Raw genomic sequence first — 20,194 nt, 5'->3', positions numbered from 1 at the left:
TGTGTTGCTTCACAGTCCCCGCTGTTCCATAAGGTGTTTTTTTTAATCTGTTTTTTAAATCTAATTTTACTGCTTGCTTCAGTTACTTGATGTGGAATAGAGTTCCATGTAGTCATGGCTCTATGTAGTACTGTGTGCCTCCCATAGTCTGTTCTGGACTTGGGGACTGTGAAGAGACCTCTTGTGGCATGTCTTGTGGGGTATGCATGGGTGTCCGAGTTGTGTGCCAGTAGTTTAGACAGACAGCTCAGTGCATTCAACATGTCAATACCTCTCAAAAATAAAAGTAGTGATGAAGTCAATCTCTCCTCCAATTTCAGCCAGGAGAGACTGACATGCATATTATTAACATTAGCTCTCTGTGTACATGCAAGGGCCAGCCATGCTGCCCTGTTCTGAGCCAATTGCAATTTTCCTAAGTATTTTTTTGTGGCACCTGACCACACGACTGAACAGTAGTCAAGGTGCGACACAACTAGGGCCTGTAGGACCAGCCTTGCTGATAGTGTTGTTAAGAAGGCAGAGCATCGCTTTATTATAGACAGACTTCTCCCCGTCTTAGCAACTACTGTATCAATATGTTTTAACCATGACAGTTTACAATCTAGGGTTACTCCAAGCAGTTTAGTCATCTCAACTTGCTCAATTTCCACATAATTTATTACAACATTTAGTTGAGGTTTAGGGTTTGAGTGTTTTGTTCTGAATACAATGCTTTTAATTTTAGAAATATTTAGGGATAACTTATTCCTTGCCACCCACTCTGAAACAAACTGCAGTTCTTTGTTGAGTGTTGCAGTCATTTCATTCGCTGTAGTAGCTGACGTGTATAGTGTTGAGTCATCCGCATACATAGACACTCTGGCTTTACTCAAAGTCAGTGGCATGTCGTTAGTAAATATTGAAAATAGCAAGGGGCCTAAACAGCTACCCTGGGGAATTCCTGATTCTAACTGGATTATATTTGATAGGCTTCCATTAAAGAACACCCTCTGTGTTCTGTTAGACATTATAGCAGGGGGTGTAAAGCCATAACACATACGTTTTTCCAGCAGCAGACTATGATCGATAATGTCAAAAGCTGCACTGAAGGCAATCAAGACAGCCCCCACAATCATTTTATCATCAATTTCTCTCAGCCAATCATCAGTCATTTGTGTAAGTGCTATGCCAGTATCGAGTCGATGTGCAGGGGTACGTACGAGGTAATTGAGGTATATATTGTACCAGTCAAAAGTTTGGACACCTATTCATTCAAGGGTTTTTCTTTATTTTTACTATTTTCTACATTGTAGAATAATAGTGAAGACATCAAAACAATGAAATAACACATATTGGAATCATGCAGTAACCAAGACGTGTTAAACAAATCAAAATATATTTGAGATTCTTCAAAGTAGCCACCCTTTGCCTTGATGACAACTTTGCACACTCTTGGCTGTGAATCACACATAAGGAGATCATCCAATCACCTGCTCTGCATCTCACAAAGACACGGCAGTTGGAACCAAAAATCTCAAATATGGACTCATCAGACCAAAGGACAGATTTCCACCGGTCTAATGTCCATTGCTCGTGTTTCTTGGTCCAATAAAGTCTCTTCTTCTTATTGGTGTCCTTTAGTAGTGGTTTCTTTGCAGGAATTAGACCATGAAGGCCTGATTCACGCAGTCTCTGAACAGTTGATGTTGAGATGTGTCTGTTACTTAAACCCTGTGAAGCATTTATTTGGGCTGCAATTTGAGGTGCAGTTAACTCTAATGAATCCTCTGCAGCAGAGGTAACTCCGGATCTTCCTTTCCTGTGGCGGTCTTCACGAGAGCCAGTTTCATCATAGCGCTTAATGGTTTTTGTGTCTGCACTTGAAGAAACTTTCAAAGTTCTTGAAATTTTCCCTATTGACTGACCTTCATGTCTTAAAGTAATGATGGACTGTTGTTTCTCTTTGCTTATTTGAGCTGTTCTTGCCATAATAGGGTTATCTTCTGTATACCACCCCTACCTTGTCACAACACAACTGATTGGCTCAAATGCATTAAGAAGGAAAGAAATTCCACAAATTAACTTTTAACATGGCACACCTGTTAATTGAAATGCATTCCAGGTGACTACCTCATGAAGCTGGTTGAGAGAATGCCAAGAGTGTGCAAAGCTGTCAAGGCAAAGGGTGGCTATTTGAAGAATCTCAAATATAAAATGTATTTTGATTTTTTTAACACTTTTTTTTGGTTACTACATGATTCCATATGTGTTATTTCATAGTTTTGATGTCTTCACTATTATTCTACCATGTAGTTAATAGTACAAATAAAAACCCTTGAATGAGTAGGTGTTCTAAAACTTTTGACTGGTAGTGTAGCTCTAGAGAAACTGTGCAATGTGTGCATTGAGCTCGCAGGGGGGGAAAAAACAAACAAATTGGAATTCAAATAATTTAACAGACATTATTAAATTAGTTGTTTAAAAAATGAAAAAAGAACCCCAATTGTAATATTTTTTTTTAAACTTGAATTAGTAAGTGTGTCCAAATGTTTGATTGTTACTGTATGTACATATAAGTAGGGATGACGTTACTAGGCAACAGGATAGATAAACTGCTGTTACAGTGCACTATGTGATGAGTCAAAAGAGTTAGTGCAAAAAGAGTAAATGAAGAAAGTCCGGGTAGTTATTGGTTAACTATTTAACTAACTATTTAGTAGTCTTATGGCTTGAGGGTAGAAGCTGTTCAGGGTCCTGTTTTTTCCAGACTTGGTGCATCGGTATCGCTTGCCGTGTGGTAGCAGAGATAACAGGCTATGACTTGGGTGGCTGGAGCCTTTGACCATTTTTTGATATGATATATTTTTCTGCTACAGCCCAGTCACACAAATCTCCTTTATGAAACATTTAATATGCCTACACATTAATATGTCAGCCTATGAAAACACAAAATATTTATAATGTCATATATAATGTCATATAACCTAATATTTGTTTTATTTTATTCATATGCATGTTCATTCAAAATGGTCAATCCTAGGGTTCACTGACATTCTGACATTCATATCCTAAAAGAGCATCCACATTTCAAATTACTGTCACAAATGAGAGGTTAATTTAGTCTATTTTATTGAATTAAACAACTATTAATATCCACACATTTAGACGAGGGCAGTAGACTGAATAAATGGTTGTAGCTGTATAATGGTTTAGTGCTTTCACAGGTCGCTTGCCTCTCACAACAGAAGATATACAATATAATAACTTATAAGGGCACGTATAACAATATTCTATATATTTTATTACAATAACAAGTTTATCTTATTGCTTTAATAATATAATTGTGGCCAAGGATATCGCATGTTATTTATTGTGATTACTGCTAATGAAAAAGTGTTATATTGCCATTGGATGTCCGCGTATAAAATGTAATTTACATAGCTACACAGGCCTCGCCTCTTCCTCAATAATGTCTAGTTGTCTTTTTTATAATCTTGCTCGAATATCTTTGCTTACCGTTTCCTTGTTTTGTCAACCAAACTTAATAAATTTAGCTCGAGTTATTGTGTGTCGTGATTGGTTAGAATATTTTGACAGGCCATCATTCAGCCTAATAAGGTACCACCTACTCAACGTGGCCAGCCTCCCCTGATATACGATTGGATAATAATGTTCTCTCACCTCATCAACAGTGTGGCGTTTCTACCTTTCTTTTTTTCGATTACGCGGTGTTGGTGTTTGTTTTTAGCGAGCTAACATGTATTCATTTGTGTAAATTTAGGGACATTTGACGAACCTGGCACATATAGTTCAGCTTGATTGATCAATAGAATGCATTGATTCGAGATTTAAGAAAATAGTAGCTTTGCGCTGTTTATTTTTCGCCTCATTGTTTCGCGAGTTCGGGATGTTTTTATCCTCAACATGGAGACAAAAAGAGGGGAGATTCCCAACGGCGTATTGGACGACCTCTGCAGGTAAAAACCGCGTCAAAAGTGACTAACTTGTTTTGAAATATAATGTTTTGTTTTATTTACTAACACTATATCCTGAGGAGTGTCTTTGTTGTGCTTGTGGCTTGTCGTAACCTTGGTTGTGGATAGCTAGTTAGATACCGAGGTAGTTAGTCTGTCGAGCGACAATGGGGTTGACTTAACGAAAGTGCGTTGCATTAGTGTTCTCGGGGTTGTATTAATTATGTTACAAAACGTTTCTCAAACGGAACGAAACGGGGAAGGACCAATCTGAATTTAAATCAAATTGTAGTGGTCACATACACGTGTTTAGCAGATGTTATTGCAAGTGTTGCGAAATGCCAGTGTTTCTGGCCCTCGACAGTGCAGTAATATCCAACAATTTCACAACATATACACACACATCTAAGTAAAGGAATGGAATTAAGAATATATAAATATTTGGACGAGCAATGTCAGAGTGGCATAGACTTAGATACAGTAGAATATAGTATATACATATGAGATGAGTAATGCAAAATATGTAGACATTATTAAAGTGACTAGTGTACCATTTATTAAAGTGGCCAGTGATTTCAAGTCTATGTATATAGACAGCAGCCTCTGTGCTAGTGATGGCTAATTGTCAAATATTAACTCGTGTTTTGCTCTGTTTAGTTCTTAAACGGTTTCACTAATGAATGTGCCCCTGGTTGCATACACCTAACCTCAAGCTTCACTACAGTCATGATGGTACATCACTAATGTTTGGCTACCGTCATGGTACTTCATTAAACTGTGTTGTAGTTTCATAACTCAAACTGTATTGTGACATGGACCACAGTATGTTGTGTAATGAACTATGTCCATGTAGTTCTGCTACTGTACTGATTTGCCTCTCCTCTCCTCCAGTCGCTTCATCCTCCACATCCCTAGTGAAGAGAGAGACAATGCTATCCGCGTGTGCTTCCAGATCGAGCTTGCCCATTGGTTCTACCTGGACTTCTGCATGCAGAATGCACCAGGATTACCTCAGTGCGGGATAAGGGACTTTGCCAAGGCTGATATCCTTACATGAGTATAATGATGTGAGAGGGGGTGGGGGGAGTTGTTATCGTGTTGTTTTTTTCTTTGGTTAGTTAATTCCTGATTTAAAAAAAAAAATAATGCTCTATGACCGTAGGCCCGCTGTGTGAAAGGTTATGTACATGTCATCACCTAACAGTTCCTTGTTGAACTTGCAAAGACCCCACCACCTTCAATTCAAATAATGTCTTGTGAGGAGCGGTACATACAACTAAACTCAATATTCATATTTTTTGTTGTTGTTGCAAATGTTCCTTATATTCTCCTTGACACCATGCTACTTTTTAATCATTGTCCATTCCTGCTGCCCAATGGGGAGGATGTACAGAAGGTTCTAGAACAGTGGAAGGAATATAAGATGGGTGTTCCAACCTATGGTGCCATTATTCTAGATGAATCGCTTGACAATGTGCGTATAGTACATACACAGCCAGTGTTATAATGTATGGTGATACTTCCCGATAAACATTTCATATGTCTTAAGTTGTCTCACGTGTGTGTTGTATGTCCTTTTATAATATTTAATATTTCTTCTCTTTAGGCATTGCTGGTTCAGGGCTATTTGGCCAAGTCAGGGTGGGGCTTTCCAAAGGGAAAAGTCAATGAAGATGAGGCTCCTCATGTTTGTGCTGTACGAGAGGTAAATATTAAATTATCTCAGTTTTATAGGTCTTTATAATTCTGATTTGGCAAGTAAATATTTATTCTCAATACAGATTGGCTAGATACTATATATATGATGTTTCATTCAATAATGTTTTCTCATACCCATGTCTGTATTCTCTTAGGTTATGGAGGAAACGGGTTTCGATATCAAAGATCGCATCTGCAAAGACACGTACATCGAGCAGAAAATCACTGATCAGTTGGCCCGATTGTACATAATACCTGGGGTACCCAAGGAGACGAAGTTCAACCCCAAAACAAGGAAGGAGATAAGGGTACGGTTACCCCTTAACTTTCTCATCTTTTGTTCTTATTTACAATTTGTATTTACAACGCAGATGAAGAGAACAACTAGGACTAGCTGTTGTGCTGTGTTTCTCCTAGAACATCGAGTGGTTCCCGATTGAGAAACTACCATGTCACAGGAACGACATGACTCCCAAGTCTAAACTTGGACTCGCCCCCAACAAGTTTTTCATGGCCATTCCTTTTGTCAGGTAAGTGTCTTATTGCGCTTCACACATTCAGAAGAACAGGCACTTAATGAACTAATGAAAGATTAATCTTTGGTCATCAAACCTGTAGACAAGGGGGGTGCTGTGGTAGTTTTAGACTATGACAAATACAAAGAAGAGATTCAGAGACAATTCAATAATGAACGTTTCTATAAAAAAACTGTGTTGATCCCACACAGGTGTTCCAATGGGATATCTGCTCTAACCTGGAGCAAGCCCTATTAAACAACCTTATCTCAAAACCTGAGTATGAATACCTTTGCTGCAAATGTGTCATACATCCATTTTGCCAAAATTACACAAACCTAAAACACAACAAGAAAATGATCCAGGCAGACCAGTGGTTGCGGGAATAGGTTCAGTGCCTGTTGAACTTCATAGACTCTTTTATTAAATCATGTGCAAGAATTGCCATCATATGTGAAAGACTCTATAGACTTCATAAACAAGATCTCGCCAATAAAGGGTTTAACAGAAGACTGTTGGTCACATTAAATGTCGAGTCTATGTAACAGCTTTCCCCATACGGGGTAGCTGGCAGCCCTAGCTTACTATTTGAGAGATGGAGATACTAACGAATACCCACCAAGAAACTTTATTCTAGAGCTGGCTGAATATGTTTTGACATATAACTATTTCAGGTTTGATGATGAATACTACCTCCAAACGAATGGACATCGATGGGCTCCACATTCGCTCTGAGCTATGCTAACCTTTATGTGGGTATTTTTGAAGAATGTTTTGTTAACAATGAAAATGAAAATACATTTTTGAATAAAGTCCTGAAGTGGTATCGATATATTGACAATCTTTTGCATATGGGGAAAAGAGCTGTCAGACTTTATGGAATTACTCAATGACATTGACCCCAATCTCAAATTCACTATTGAATGTGACGCTAAACGCATTCATTACCTCGATATGTGGATTGAGAAATCAAATGGAACCCTGTTTACAACTCTGTATAGAAAACAAAAACGGACAGAAACACACTTATTACAAGGGGACAGCTTCTACCCTGAGACAGTTTTTCAGACAGTGCTGAATATGCCACTCCACAGAGGACTATATCTAGAAAAAGCAGCAGAGATGCTCAATAGGTTTCTAAGAAGAGGCTATTCTCCACAATGTGTGGATGAAGCTCTTCGTTTGGCGTTGGGGAAACCACAAGATGAACGGATACAAAAAAGACCCACTAGATCTAAAGAACGCTCTAATGTTCACCACCACATATACTTTGAACTTGCGAAAAGTGGGAGATGCTGTCAAGAAACACTGGCATGTTTTCATCATCCGACCCAGGTTTGCCTGCTGAATTTAAGAATCCACCACTTATTGTATATAGGAGAGTTTGCAATTTACGTGATAAATTGGTCCATGCCAACTGCCAGCCACAAAAGGAAATCAGCCAAGCTCTTTTACTCGCTTTTCCGAATGGTAGCTATAAATGCAGAGGTTGCTCACAGTGCAACAATAGGATGAAGTGTGAATATTTCTGCCACCCACATACAGGAAAACAGTTCCAAATAAATGGCATTATTACGTGCTCCACCACCGCCGTTATCTACATGATGAAATGTCATTGTGGGCCGTGTTATGTAGGCAAAACCTCTGGTTCTCTTAACATAAAGGATCAATAAGGAGAAACGACAGGGATTATCCAGTCGCAGTACATTTTAATGACCTGAAACATGACATTTTTAAATGTTTTTATTTTTTGGCATAGAGAATGTTAAGATATCAGACAGGGGAGGTGATATAAATAATACTCTGAGTAAAAGAGAATGTTTTGGGATTTTCACCCTCCAGACATTATTTCCTAAAGGTCTTAATGATGAAATGCCTATGTTGTGAATATGAATTATGCCCCCATTTCAGATTACTCTGACGTTTTTCTTGCGCTGTACCCAATGATTTATGAAAACATGCTTGGTAGGTCGACGTCCTCATTGTGGTTTTACAGATGTGTTTAATACGTTTTTTTATGTACACACTTTATTTTAACATAATTTCTTTTTAAATGCATATTGTTATATTTGGTAACACTTATTTGTTTTCCCTCGACTCCAACCCCATTCGATGCGTGGAACGGCTGTGGGTAGGGCTAGGTCTACATAAGGGTGCTAATTTAAAAACCTCTGAAAAGCTCTAAGGCCAATACGTAAAGCTTATTAAAGAGCAGTGTGCGGGTTTTTTCTTTTTTCTCGCTTCACACTGATAAAGATGCCCATTTCTGAAATATTATTTGTCTTCTTTTTTGGGGTGGGTGGTTCAGCTGTAATATTGCGGATTGTAGCTTCCATCAATGTAATCAATCCACATATATATTTGGGGTAAACATATACAGTACAAGTCAAAAGTTTGGACACACCTATTCAAGGCTTTAAAAAAAAAAAAAAAAAAAAAAAAAACCATGTAGTACTGTTTTCTACATTGTAGTTTAGATGTCTTCACTAATATTCTATGTAATTACACATGGAATCATGTAGTAACCCAAAGTGGTGATTCTTCAAAGTAGCTACCCGTTGTCTTGACAGCTTGGCACGCTCTTGGCATTCTCTCAACCACCTTCACCTGGAATGCTTTTCCATTAGTCTTGAAGGAGTTCCCACATATGCTGAGCACTTGTTGGCTGCTTTTCCTTCACTCTGCGGCCCAACTCATCCCAAACCATGTCAATTGGGTTGAGGTCGGGTGATCTGATGCAGCACTCCATCACTCTCCTTCTTGGTCAAATAGGCCTTGCACAGCCTGGAGGTGTGTTGGGTCATTGTCCTGTTGAAAAACAAATTATTATCCCACTAAGCGCAAACCAGATGGGATGGCATATCGCTGCAGGATGTTGTGGTAGTCATGCTGGTTAAGTGTGCCTTGAATTCTGAATAAATCATGGACAGTGTCACCAGCAAAGCACCATCACACCATGCTTCACGGTGGGAAATACACATGCAGAGAGAATTTGTTCACCTTCTCTGCGTCTCACAAGGACACGGCGGTTGGAACCAAAAATCTCAAATTTGGACTCCTCAGACCAAAGGACATATTTCTACCGGTCTAATGTCCATTGTTTGTGATTCTTGGTCCAAGCAAGTCTCTTCTTACTGGTGTCCTTTTTAGTAATGGTTTCTTTGCAGCAATTTGACAATGACGGTCTGATTCACGCAGTCTCCTCTGAACAGTTGATGTTGTGTCTGTTACATGAACTCTGTAAAGCATTTATTTGGGCTGCAATTTCTGAGGCTGGTAACTCTAATGAACTTATCCTCTGCAGCAGGGGTAACTCTGGGTCTTCTTTTCCTGTGGCGGTCCTCATGAGAACCAGTTTCATCAGTGCTTGATGGTTTCTGCGAACGCACTTGAAGAAACTTTCAAAGTTCTTGAAATGTTCTGCATGGACTGACCTTCATGCCTTAAAGTAATGATGGATTGTCGTTTCTCTTTGCTTATTTGAGCTGTTCTTGCCATATATGGAGTTGGTCTTTTACCAAATGGGCATATCTTCTGTATACCACCCCTACCTTGTCACAACTGATTGGCTCAAACGCATTAAGAAGGAAATAAATTCCACATTTACTATTAACAAAGCGCAGTTGTTAAGGCAAAGGGTGGCTACTTCGAAGAATCTAAAATGTATTTAGAATTGTTTAGCACTTTTTTTTTGGTTACTACATGATTCCATATGTGTTATTTCATCGTTTTGATGTCTTCACTATTATTCTACAATGTAACCCCCCCCACATTTCTGAAAGACTTGTGTGACAGCCAAATGCATGTGATAAGAGTATCTATCTAGTAAACAGTGGAATACTCTGTAGTGTTGCTTTTTCAGTTTGTCAAATATAACCTGTCATTTCAGTGCAGCATGAATAACAAAATGGTAAAACTATTGTATGTTTAGGGTGTAGCCATAGGCCACGCCTGAGTTTCTAGTTTGGGGAGGCAAATTTTCACCATTAAAAATGCACCTTCTTCAGAAAGCATTCCATGCATCACCGGCATTTCCAGACTAATGTTTTCATAATGTGATGATTGGATAGTCATTTAGGCAAATAATTTAACTTGAGTACTGTTGGGAAAATATACAGTTCAATGCATAGCTGAGAGTGTAGTGGCGTAGAGTAAGCCTAGGCAATATCCAGACACGTTTCTTCTCCTTTTGCACAGGAAAATGTGGCCTTTTTTATTATGGTGTTTCATTCTACTTTTGAATAGCCTATGACGACAACAACTCTGCTGATACTGACAAACAGATTTATAAAAATGACTATGAAGTCCATCTAACCTGGAGGACAATATTATTGTCCAAAAACGAATTTTCAGGTGGCACTGACCCAACCATGATAAAGGGTGAATATGCACAATCACCCGGGACATGGACAATGCTCTCCGCTGGTGTCAAGATGGGCTATACTGTTCGCTCAATTAAGTTGAGGATTTTGATAACTAAAAGACGGTTTAGTCTCTTAATTTTCTTGTCTTTACAGCAATAGCCATTTTGTTTTATGTTTTCCAAAGATTGTATTTTGAAATATTGCAATATGCCTGGCTGGATGACCTCTACATTTCACTGTCTGTTGCTACTTGACAATCATCTATTTGGTATTTGTTGTGTGCACTGACCAAATTGCAGGCCTTTCCGACTGCAGGCAGTGCGATTTGAAAACGATCCACAGCTTATTTTTTTGGTAAAGAAGCTAATGATCCTCTGGCCAAATCATGCTTTCTGGTGTAGTAGCCTATTATTTGAATGATTTGTATTTATTTCTGTAAAGACGGGAGTAGGCAATATGAATGACCTTTACTTTAGGGGAAGCTTTATTTTTTATTTAACCTTTTTATTTTACTAGGCAAGTCAGTTAAGAACAAATTGTTATTTACAATGACGGCCAAACCCGGACGACGCTGGGTCAATTGTGCGCTGCCCTATGGGACTCCCAATCACGGCCGGATGTGATGCAGCCTGGATTCGAACCAGGTATTGCAGTGACGCCTCTTGCACTGAAATGCAGTGTCTTAGACCACTGCACCCCTCGGGAGCCCCTTAGCATTCCCTAGCCTTATGGAGGCGTCACCTATAGTTGTAGCCGACTTGTACAGTATATTATTGTGTAACCTTCTATCCTATGTGTATAAAGTAAACATCAGTCATTGATTCTTGCATCTCTACTTTGCCCTCCACAGACCACTCCGAGAATGGATTGCCAAGCGTAAAGGAGAGTCTACAGACAGTGATGAGGATTTTGCATCCAACGGCAGCACTCCATGCAAACCTCTGGACAAAGCACGGTAAGACACTTATGCCCATGCTAAAGACAATTTTTTTATATACATTTGGTGGACAATAAAGCTTTCTGAATATGAATTGAATAATTTCTTCTATAGTTCGAAGCATAGACGGGCCCAGATGTTGCCTGAGGCCTCTCCAGGAGAGGGGTGGGGGAAGCAGAAGCAACCCAAGCCTCTGGGACAGCTGAGCCAATACGAGGTCTCTGAACTCTTGAAAGCCAAGGTTGGTTGCTCTCTGCTGTTTGAGGTTGTTTTGGTTAGATTATTAAAAAATAGTCACGGTTTTCGATTTCTGTTTCGATAATAAGAAAAACATTAAATGCATTATGAAATAATTACATTTTAAAAATGATTTGAGCTTTCTAATGGAAATTCCTAAGCAAAAAATGGTGGACATTCAATTGCCAAAACACAGAAAATATGATGGCTCTGTCAGGTCCACATTGGGTAGATATCAATAGAAAAATGACAATGAAATAAAATATTTCAGTTGGTTACATTATTTCGTTTTTATTTGACTTTATTATTTTTCATTCCTTAGTCATCATCTCTGCTCAGGAAGTAGCAGCCACCCAGACCACATCTCTGTGCTTCCTGTACTGTTTTTAGTCATCCTATTTATCTAGCCTGCCTAAGTATGCTGCAGAGCTGTCTGACAATTATTTTACTAGTTCTTCAAAGTAGATACGGCACACTTTCACGAACTCTCCCTCTTGTCATTGTGTCGTGCACATTCCTCTCTCATGCGCTCTGTGTGTAACTAACCTAATGTTGCGGGCGTCAAAGTGTATCCGTCCAGAGATCTGTATATATATTTATTGACGAGATGCTCACGAGTGCTTAACTCGAGTCTCCCGTTGACATGAATAAATGGGAAAGTCGGTATCGTGTACTAATCTCAACTCTGAATCGGGCAGTATCAGAAAATGTTACGGCTCAGGTACCCCACACTCGCTCCAGCAGACTCTATAAATTGGATGATTTGGGCAGTTATCTACAGATTTAACTTCAGAGTGCTGAGGCCTGCTGCAGCTGACACACGTTTAGTTTAGACCAAATGTAAGATGGGGTGGGTGGGGGGATAGATGTATGAAATGTCTGTGGTACATCTTCTTCAAAAATACTACAATGGATGAACTAACAAAAGCATGACAAACACTCAGGTTGAAACACATTGCATGCTCACTGTCAGTCTTCCTCAGGCAAAGCCAGATTGTTTAATTAATGGGCGACGCAACACTGAGTGTGTGTTTACTCTGCACTAGGATACTGTAGCATACCGATATCTCTTAGTCTGATCAAAACAATGCAGCAATTGTAATCCAGCATCAATTCACTCAAGGGCAAAAGGTCTGTTTTGTTTATTTTTTTCCTGTTACCAGCAGAGGGTGATGTCGCCTTAGTCTTCCCAGTTTGGCCTTGTTCTGAATCAGGCCTTGTAGAATGCAAAAATATTTCTGTGTCTAGCCTGAAATTATTCTTTAAAAAAAAATTTTTATCAAGAATTCCTGCTTTTCTGACAGCACCCATTAATCAAAACTGACCTAAACCAAAATCGATTTCCCCCCCCCCAATTTTCTATGTCGTTCTGAGGACACTATAGTAGTAGAAGTGCCTCAGTGCCTACTCAATATATTTTTGTTGTTGTTGAATGTCCCAAGTATGAGTCCTGGTTCTATGGTACTTGCTCCTGTCTGCAGAACCTCAATGTGAAAGGCAATGGGAAGAAGCACCAGGATTCTCCCAACCTGAAGAAAAGGGCCAATGGAGTCGGCAACCAGCAGGTGAAACTTAGCTTGGCTGAAGCTGTGTGTAACGCCTCACCATAGTTTGTTAGGTGTGCCTGCTGAAAGTGAAAACAACTACTGAAATCTGGCTTACTTTCTCATTATTGCCTTTTCTCTGCCCCCTACCAACTGTAACCCCCTACCAACGCCAAAACTACTTTAAAAACATCCAGGCTAGCACTAGTCTTTTTATTTTATTTTTTTATTTTTTTTGTATGCTACTTTCTCACTGACTCGGCTTGTATTGCTTGCCAAAAAAACTTCTGGATTTTGTGTATACTATTACCATTTTTTTTATTATCAAAGCCCCATAGGCCATCCATTTTAGATTGGATACTGGTCTTCAACCGTTTGCTCTACAAACATCAAACTGATGTTGACAAGTGCGAGCCGTCTCAACTTAGATTATAAAATTTTACCTTTTATTTAACTAGGCAAGTCAGTTAAGAACAAATTCTTATTTTCAATGACGGCCTAGGAACAGTGGGTTAACTGCCTTGTTCAGGGGCAGAATGACAGAATTTTACCTTGTTGGCTCGGGGATTCGATCTTGCAACCTTTCGGTTACTAGTCCAACGCTCTAACCACTAGGCCGTTGATTACGTCAATACATCTTTTTATAGCTACCTTAAGATGAATGCTCTAACTGTTGTAACTGGAACTTGCTCTGGATAAGACTGTTAAAATGACTGTAGATGTAAAACCTTACAGATTCCTGTGTCCCCCCCCCCCATGTCAATAGTGGTATACAGACTTCCACATTCTAAATCACTGGTGCAGAACTATCAGAATGTTCAAACTAAAACATTTTCAGAGCTTAAAACACATTCTATTGGTTATGATGCTATAGTGCTCACACTACCCTACTGTCTTAACCCACTATAATAACGCCATACCTACAAACCACCCCAAAATAGCTCACTATAACTACTACCATTACTACGACAGTCACTACTTCCTTTGTCATGTGTCAAACTTGCAAAACCTTCTGCGCACCCTATAGGAGAAGTGTAAGAAATCGGAACACAGCTTCGGTCGCAGTCTCCCTTTCGTGTTGTTGTTTAGACCAGTGTTTCCCGAACCTGTACTCCTAGCCAGTCCACTTATTGATGTATTCCCAAACTAGCACAGCTGATTCTAAATGGCCCCATTTATAATCAAGCCCCTCATTAGTTAAATCAGTAGACTGGTTTGGGTGTACTCCCAGGAGATGTTTATCAATCCTTATGAGGTATCAAACTTCACTATATATCTAGATCAACTAGACATCTAACTGACCTAGACCCTCTACACATCTACAGTTGAAGTCGGAAGTTTACATACACAATTAGTATTTGGTAGCATTGCCTTTTTAAATTGTATAACTTGGGTCAAACGTTTTGGGTAGCCTTCCACAAGCTTCCCACAATAAGTTGGGTGAATTTTGGCCCATTCCTCTTGACAGAGCTGCTGTAACTGAGTCAGTTTTGTAGGCCTCCTTGCTCACACTTGCTTTTTCAGTTCTGCCCACAAATGTTCTATAGGATTGAGGGCAGGTCTTTGTGATGGCCACTCCAATACCTGGACTTTGTTGTCCTTAAACCATTTTGCCACAACTTTGGAAGTATGCTTGGGGTCATTGTCCATTTGGAAGACCCATTTGCGACCAAGCTTTAACTTCCTGACCGATGTCTTGAGATGTTGCTTCAATATATCCACATAATTATCCTACCTCATGATGCCATCTTTTGTGAAATGCACCAGTCCCTCCTGCAGCAAAGCACCCCCACAACATGATGCTGCCACCCCTGTGCTTCACGGTTGGATGGTGTTCTTCGGCTTGCAAGCATTCCCCTTTTCCCTCCAAACATAACGATGGTCATTATGGCCAAACAGTTGTATTTTTGTTTCATCCGACCAGAGGACATTTCTCCAAAAAGTACGATCTTTGTCCCCGTGTGCAGTTGCAAACCGTAGTCTGGCTTTTTTATGGCGGTTTTGGAGCAATGGCTTCTTCTTCCTTGCTGAGCAGCCTTTCAGGTTATGTTGATATAGGACTCGTTTTACTGTGGATATAGATACTTTTGTACCTGTTTCCTCCAGCATCTTCACAAGGTCCTTTGCTGTTGTTCTGGGATTGATTTGCACTTTTCACACCAAAGTACGTTCATCTCTAGGAGACAGAACGCATCTCCTTCCTGAGCGGTATGAGTGGTCCCATGGTGTTTATACTTGCATACTATTGTTTGTACAGATGAACGTGGTAACTTCAGGCGTTTGGACATTGGTTCATCCTTGGGAGCAGACTTTTTTTCTGAGGTCTTGGCTAATTTCTTTTGATTTTCCCATGATGTCAAGCAAAGAGGCACTGCGTTTGAAGGTAGGCCTTGAAATACATCCACAGGTACACCTCCAATAGGCTAATTGACATCATTCGAGTCTATCAGAAGCTTCTAAAGCCATGGCATAATTTTCTGGAATTTTCCAAGCTGTTTAAAGGCACAGTCAACTTAGTGTATGTAAACTTCTGACCCACTGGAATTGTGATACAGTGAAATAATCTGTCTGTAAACAATTGTTGGAATAATTACTTGTGTCATGCACAAAGTAGATGTCCTAACCGACTTCCCAAAACTCTAGTTTGTTAACAAGAAATTTGTGGAGTTGTTGAAAAACAATTTTTAATGACTCCAACCTAAGTGTATGTAAACTTCTGACTTCAGCTGTAACTATAACTCAACTAGACCCTCTACACATTTAACTATAGCTGACCTACACCCTCTACCCATAGAACTATAACTACCTACACCCTCTACACATCATCATAGATGTAGGTCCAGACCAACTAAACCACTCCCTAAATAAAACCAATTATACAAACTAGACCTCTAACTAGTCTAAACTATAGACCAGGATCTAGACCAACTTACTTGACCTCTACCGAGACTATAAGAATGTAGATTAGGTCTATCTAGATTGTAGAAAGCCTGAGTGCCGGTCTTTGCATGCCAAGTCTTTGTCAAGCCAAACATCTATAGCTTGACAGCAATGGAGTTGGCAAGAGCACTAACAGATCTGGGACCAGGCTAGATGTGTTGTTAGTATTGGTCTAGATTATATCTAGCTAGACCTAATTTCTTGTGGACAGATGCAGGTAACATAAATGGTAGTAGCATCTGTCGACAGACTGTGGTATGCGACAACTAACGAGGAACTTTGTTCCGGTACGCTGATTTTCCGTCGCTGATCATTTGGACAAATCACGATTTCACATGTGCTCGCATCTTTCCAATTTCAGAAGGGACTTGCCCGAAACTGGCCGAGAGTTTCCGTAGAGAGGGGTGGAGGCTTCCCCCCCCCCCCACCCCAGAACTCTATCGAGCATCTGACACAATTACGGAAGATTTTAGTTCTGGGTGTCTAAGATTAAACTAGATCTAAAGCAAGTGAATAGCTGAAGCAACTACAAACATTTTCTAAAAGCTTTCTTGTTATCTACTAATTTAATACAAATCGGTCTCACATTTTGAAATTGCAATTATATTCATGTGTTCAATGGTGATTGTGCGTATTGTTTTTTTGCTTGATGTTTGATCATAGTCTGTTGATTTTATCATAGACACACTTTATTTTATTTTTTTTGCATTTAAAATGTTAAAACTGTTCTTCCAGAAAGAGGAGAAGAGACTTCAACCCAGGAGACTACAGGACAACTTCGACACAGGTATTGCACAAAGTGAAGATTAGGAATGAGACAAGTTTTCAATAGATATATGTAACAGCTTTTATGTGCTGTTTGAAGCAACTATATGTAAATTTTTTTCAGACACACATTGTTTTGGGTCCCTCTTTTTCACTATAGATCTTCTAACTAGCTCAGGGGTGGCCGTTACTCCTATAGAGCTTCTAACTAGCTCAGGGGTGGCCGTGACTCCTATAGATCTTCTAACTAGCTCAGGGGTGGCCGTGACTCCTATAGATCTTCTAACTAGCTCAGGGGTGGCCGTGACTCCTATAGATCTTCTAACTAGCTCAGGGGTGGCCGTGACTCCTATAGATCTTCTAACTAGCTCAGGGGTGGCCGTGACTCCTATAGATCTTCTAACTAGCTCAGGGGTGGCCGTGACTCCTATAGATCTTCTAACTAGCTCAGGGGTGGCCGTGACTCCTATAGATCTTCTAACTAGCTCAGGGGTGGCCGTGACTCCTATAGATCTTCTAACTAGCTCAGGGGTGGCCGTGACTCCTATAGATCTTCTAACTAGCTCAGGTTAGTTAACACACCTGGTTACAGTTAACACACCTGATTCAGCTAATCAAGATCCTAAGGAGCACATGACTAGAATAATGTAACAAAATTATGTTGCGAGGGTAGCTCTCCAAGAGGTTTGGCCACCATTTTTATTAGTTCAGAGTGAGAATTTAAAGGTATTGTTCACTTCAACATCAGTCAGACATTTTCTGAGAGCCACCATTTTCAAAACGTCTGGGGGGGTTGGACAAAACGTTGAGGTGAACTCTCCCTTTTTAAAGGTTGTTTCCCGCCACTGGCCTTGAGTGAAACTGCTCCCTTTCTCTTCCCAGATGCAGCACTGCCATCTGACATGTGCAGCTCCACCAATGGGCAGCAGGTGGTCTGCAACGGCAACTGTGAACACCTCTCCTCCAGGTCCTTCCTCAACTTCAAGTTCGACAGGGAGGCCATCATGAAATGCTTTGATTCCTGAAATAGCCAAAGGGACACCTTGGTCGTGTTCAGTAGGGGCCAAAAGAAAGTAAATGCATTTGTTTGCTTTTCGTTGTATGCCCTAATGAACACGACCCTGGAATGGCAGACTAGCAGATACTTCAGTTCTATGGAACGGCAGCCCCTCCAACCTTAGGGTTGAGATGAAGAGTACTGACCACATATATAAAAGCCTTCTGTCATAGGTTTAATTTTTTGTCAAGCACAGAAAGGTGAACTAGATGTCGCTGTTTGTTCATTCAAGCCGAATCCTTACTTTGGGATTCTTAGTAACTTAGTTTCGCTTCCAGGAAATCATGCAGTGATGTCAATGGCAACTAGGGATGAACAGTTTGTGCTCTTGTGCACAGATCTCTAGTTAGGATTCAGCCCATATGATCCAGATTTACTAAGCATTTGCATCAGGTGCAAATGTTGTACCTGTATTTTTATAGAGGGAATTAGTCACAGAAAGTAGAGTGGGGGGGGTTGAAAATGCAGGTTCTGAGAAGAAAGACGGTAAAGGTAGATTTAAAGGTTAAATAAAAAATAAAGGTAGATGAAGATAAGAGTTTTAACTTTGGGGTTTCATCCCCTGTTGACACGAACAGAGCATATGTTTAGTAAATCTGGCCAGTGAGTGAAGTCGGCGCCATAACTTGTTCAGTGTTTTTGTCTAATTTTAATGGACAACATAGTCCAACTTTGGTCAGTTTCACCGCCTTACCAACTGAGCTCCCGATTTATGTTTTAGGGCAGTGGTTCCCAACCAGGGGTACTAGGACCCCTTGGTGTACGTGGCCTATCTACAGGGGGTACTTGAGAAGACTCATGAGACCATAGGACTGCTGGTAAAATGCACATGAGGGGGTACTCAGTGGTACAGTAACCGAAAAAGGTTGGGAACCATTTTTTTTTGTTGTGTGTGTGTGTGATAGCTGGTGTGAACTGATCTGAGGCTAAGCACAGAGTACTGTACATTGTGCTGCTACGCTTTATCCCCAAAGTCATAGAGCTGGTGTAGATTGTCTTGTACAGGCAGTCATGTTGAATGGCTCAAGCCGTATCAGCTCCAAGTAGCCTCGTCCTACCAACTGTGATGCCAATGGCCACGTTCCAGGTCAAGCTTTTCTTTTTTTTTGCAGTCGTGCATCTCAGAAGATTGCTAAATGATACGAATGTGGTTTCCACAATGTTAAATGTGATTTTGCGCAGCACGACTACAATAAAGACAACCTGGAACGTGTCCTATGTCTGTTTTTGTCTGGGGTCTGTAGCAGGGCTTGGTGCAGCTAGCCTGACTTCAGAGGCTGATGTTAGACTGAAACAGCTTGTGTTAAGATTCCTCTGTGCAAAACTCATCACTCTCACAATACGCCTGGTTAACAAAGTATCTGTACCTATTCTACACCTGGACAAGACAAATCACATTTTACACTAGGGAACAGTAACAGGGGGATGGAATCCTAAGACAAAACGGAAATAATTTTTTTCTAGCTTTTGTTTGTTCTCCCTTCTACAAAATGATTCTAAACTGAAAGCACAGGTGCAAAGGCTTAGTAAATTTAGCCCAATATGTGTGGTACAAAGCATACTCCTAACTGGCATATGACTATGAATGAATTCAATTTACCCTTGCATCTTCAGTATGCTTGTTTTTGAAGTATTTCAGACCTCTTAATCATAATACCGTGCCCGCTAGGGTACTATACGTTGTGTTTTTCATGGCAACAAGTCATAGAACCCCAACTGTGACTGTAATGTATGATTGAACAATAAATTGACCCTACATGTAGTCAAAGGTAGGTTTTTAGAGAACTTAATGGTAACACTTTACTTGATGCTTAGTAATGCATTGTGGTTATAATGCATGTAATACTTGTCATAAGCATATACGAACCCCACTGTGTTTTAGTAAGTGTCATCTCTTCATGATCCTTTAAGTCACTTCTATTTTCAGCCTGAAGCATTGTAAGGGCTCATACCTGCTTATAGCAGGTAATGAAGCGTCATACCTGCTTGCATTAAGTTAGTAGAGCGTTACAAACTTCATGTTCAGAGGTGGTTATTCAACAATACATGAACATAGACTTCTCATTCAGGAGGGCGCAACGTTACAGAATGTTTACATAGAAATAGATTGTGTAGAAGATACACACTTCATGTAGAATCAAGACTCTTCATCATTACCTGTCTATGTTGCAACTCACGGAA

At 40.0% G+C, this 20,194-nt stretch overlaps 1 protein-coding gene across 3 annotated transcripts; it reads left to right on the top strand.

The window, feature by feature from the left end:
• The first annotated feature begins 3,666 nt into the window (after positions 1 to 3,666).
• On the top strand, positions 3,667 to 18,403 carry dcp2 (decapping mRNA 2). Of its 3 annotated transcripts, XM_014143287.3 has the most exons (11): positions 3,672 to 3,959; positions 4,848 to 4,999; positions 5,303 to 5,430; positions 5,563 to 5,661; positions 5,810 to 5,962; positions 6,072 to 6,184; positions 11,384 to 11,488; positions 11,585 to 11,711; positions 13,189 to 13,272; positions 16,927 to 16,978; positions 17,839 to 18,403. In XM_014143287.3, exons 1-11 carry the CDS (start codon positions 3,907 to 3,909, stop codon positions 17,979 to 17,981), a joined length of 1,209 nt encoding a protein of 402 aa, XP_013998762.1. In that variant the 5' UTR covers positions 3,672 to 3,906; the 3' UTR covers positions 17,982 to 18,403.
• Positions 18,404 to 20,194: the final 1,791 nt, after the last annotated feature.

Source organism: Salmo salar, chromosome 01 (assembly GCF_965601325.2).
Source record: "Salmo salar chromosome 01, fSalSal1, whole genome shotgun sequence".
In the NCBI taxonomy this organism is placed as follows: Eukaryota; Metazoa; Chordata; class Actinopteri; order Salmoniformes; family Salmonidae; genus Salmo; species Salmo salar.
The sequence above is the reverse complement of the archived record's forward strand: the minus strand, read 5'-3'. Positions and strand labels throughout refer to the sequence as shown.